Raw genomic sequence first — 3115 nt, 5'->3', positions numbered from 1 at the left:
CCGTGGAGCTGGGGCCGGGCTGAGCGCCGGCGGGCGCCGGTTCGGCGCTGAAAGCGGGTGGGCCCGGGTTGGCGGCTGGCAGCGGGGAGTCCCGGGGGGGCTGCCCCGCCTCGGGGCCCGGGCTGGCCTTGAGGGCGGTCTGCGGCACGATGAAGCCCAGGGGCTGGGTGATGGGGTAGAGCAAGAAATGTCCTTTGCCGATGAGGGTGCGGGGAGCGCAGGGCTGGAGGGTTGGGAAGTCCAGGGCGGCCTTGCGGCGGGGGGGCGAGTCAGAGAGCAGGCTCTCCACGCTGAAGGGGTTGAGCTTGTGGAAGCTGCCGGCTCCCCGGGGCCCCCCCGCTCCGCCGCTGCCGTCCCCCGACGGGGCGGCCGCGCAGTCCTTGTCGGGCGGGCGCTGGAGCCGGCCGGCCCCGCTTCTTTGGCTGGGATAGAAGGGCTCTGCCGTTTGGTCGCAGCTGCTGGGGGGCGGCTCGGAGGAGGCGGCGGCGGCGGGGGGCGGCGGGTGAGGCGGCGGGGGCTGCCCGCGGGGCTTCGCCTCGGGTGGGGCGGGAGAGAGGCCCCCCCCGCCGCCGCTGTCGCTGTCCGAGCTGGGCGTGCTGTGCAGGGAGAGGCCGCTGGGCGAGTGGAGGTGGCGGCTTTGGCTTTTGAGAAGCTTTTTCTCGTGTTTGCGTTTCTTCTTCTCCATCTTCTCCAACTCCTTGCGGGCGATCTCCTCGGGGTCCATGGGCTCCCCGCTGCACGTCGTAGGGTGCGAGTTGTGAGCCGGCCGCCCCGGGCCTTTCTTCGTGTTCTCTTTCTTTCTCCATTTGGCCCGGCGGTTTTGGAACCAGACCTACACACCGAACAACGAGAAGCAGTTAACACCCAGAGCACCGGCCCCGAGGTGGCCGGGGCAGAGCGGGGGGGTGAGAAGCGCAGCTCAGGCCTCCCCTGTCCACCCGTCGAGGTGCCGGCAGCGCCCAGCACCGGGTGTCTGCGAGACGGAGAGTGCGGGAAGGGGCAGAAAAAAAAAAATAATCAAGGGGGGTGCACACTCACGCACACACACGCCGCACTGGACCCGCACCGAGGGAAGGGAAGGGAAAGCGTCCGTCCCCTCAGCTCTTCCCCACGGCCCAGGGGTGCAGAAGCACCGGGCCTGGGCCCAATCCTCCCCCTCGCCCCCTCCCCCCCAGCATCGCGCAGAACGCGCTGGAACAGAGCACAGCGGGTGGGGGGCAGAGTGGCCGCCTGGCCCTGGTCTCCTCCCGTCCCAGACACGGAGCGGAGGCCGGCCGGCTCAGCCCACAGATTGGGGTTGTTTTGGTATTTCAGGGGAGAAATAACCGAAACCCTGCCCGCTCTGGCCCCGCAGCCGGTATCGGCCCCACGCGTGTCGCTTCCCCACGGGCACAGCGGCCCCTCCACGCCCGCGGCCCCAGGAACACGGCCCCCGGCATTTCGCTGCCCCCACCACGGCTTCTTCCCTCCCGGCCGGGCCGAACAGCGCCGGGGCTCGGCCACACCTCGGCGGGCACGGCTCCGCGGAACGGAACCGCCGGAGCTCCGCGCTCGCGGTGCGGGCGCAGCCCGCGTCCCCGCACAACTCCCTCCGCACCCCGGGTACAGCGGCCCCGCGACGCACAGCAGCAGGGAGAGACCCACAGACTCCATTCCTATTATTATCTTTTTTTTTTTTTTAAAGCTCAATTTAAGCAAAGAGATGCTGCCCGAGCCGGGCAGGCCGGTAAATGAAGCTGAACACGTCCCGCACGGCCTCGGAGCGCCCCGAGCTCCACCGACATTGTCCGGCGGATCGCGGCCCGTGGTTGAGCCCCGCATTTACATCGTCATTTTTCAGCCTTGACTCGTTGAAAGAGAAACGCTTACGGAGGGAAAATAAACACGTTTTGGGAACCTACGCTGGAATACCACTGTTGGCGGCCCGTTTGCGAGCCTGCTTATTTCTAATTATTGTTTTTTGGTTTTTAAGAAATAAAGATGATAAGAAAAATGAAACAGCAGCGACCGAGCGGAGGTTGGGAACAAAGCGGAGCGGGACTGCGGGCCCGGCCCGGGGTAGGAACCCTGGGGATTCGCTGGGTCCGGGGAGAAAGAAGGGAGCGGTCGGGGTTTACCTGCACTCTGGACTCCACTAAGTCCAGCCTGAGAGCCAGAGCCTCTCGCATAAACACGTCCGGGTAATGGCTCTCATTAAACGCCTTTTCCAGCTCCTCGAGCTGCCAGCCGGTAAAATTGGTGCGGGTTCGTCTTCTCTTACAGCCAGGACTTTCTTTGTCCGGGTCACCCGAGTCTGAAAAGGCAGAAATACCCTCAGCTCCGCGAAGAGAGGCCTTATCCCCCCTCCCTGCCATTCACAGGAGCCTTCGAACTTCCGTGCTCGGTAACGTCGGTAAAACAGCGGGGTTATGCACACACCTGCGCTAAAAACGGGCAGGAGCGCATCGGCCCTCGCCTCCTCCGAAAATGTACTTTACACAACATTTATCCTGAAGGAAGCTCTCCATAGGCACTGGCAGAGAGAGAGAGAGAAGTTCCAATATTTGCTCCAGCCACCCAGGATCGAATTAGAACAATAATAATAATAAAAGAAGCCCCCCCACTCCACCCCCCCGCCCCCTTCCCCAGCCCCGACGGTCGCAGCCGCTCTCATTGGCGGCCCCGGCCGTGGGCTGAGCGCTCGGGGCCTCCGCGGGGACGGACGGCGCCGGTCGGGGCCCGCGGCCGCTCCTCGCCTTCTCCGCCGAGCGTGGAAGTTATTGTTGTAAGGAGAATAGATGTTTAACATTTTATTTTATTTTCTGAAGGGGGATATTCCGGGATTAATACAAGGAGGTCTGGGCGACGTGCTGGTGGCTGAACAATAGCTGCGCTGCAAGGCCGGGGGGAGGGAAGGAGAGCGTTTCTCTTCGGTTATATCGTTTTTTAAGTAAATAACAATAAGAGCATAACTGAAATTCGTCGCTCTTCTTCTTCCAAACCGCATCGCTGCCCAGGATTCCTCTCCCCGGGAAGGCCGGTACGGCCCGAGCCCCCGCTCCGGCCGTGAACTCGGGGCAGGCCCCGGGCCGGGCCGCTATTGTTCGGGGCACAGCGCGGCCCCGCGCCGGGGGGG

General features: G+C 64.1%; 1 protein-coding gene across 1 annotated transcript in view; it reads right to left on the bottom strand.

The window, feature by feature from the left end:
- Positions 1-3115, bottom strand: part of UNCX (UNC homeobox) — a 4846-nt gene that overhangs the window by 1299 nt on the left and 432 nt on the right. The window contains exons 2-3 of the mRNA XM_021411744.1: positions 2118-2293; positions 10-832 (exon numbers count right to left, since the gene is read on the bottom strand). Of these exons, the coding sequence (XP_021267419.1) occupies positions 10-832; positions 2118-2293 (999 nt within the window). The remainder of the gene's footprint in view (positions 1-9; positions 833-2117; positions 2294-3115) is intronic.

The sequence above is a fragment of the Numida meleagris genome, chromosome 13, assembly GCF_002078875.1.
Source record: "Numida meleagris isolate 19003 breed g44 Domestic line chromosome 13, NumMel1.0, whole genome shotgun sequence".
Classification (NCBI taxonomy): Eukaryota; Metazoa; Chordata; class Aves; order Galliformes; family Numididae; genus Numida; species Numida meleagris.
The sequence above is the reverse complement of the archived record's forward strand: the minus strand, read 5'-3'. Positions and strand labels throughout refer to the sequence as shown.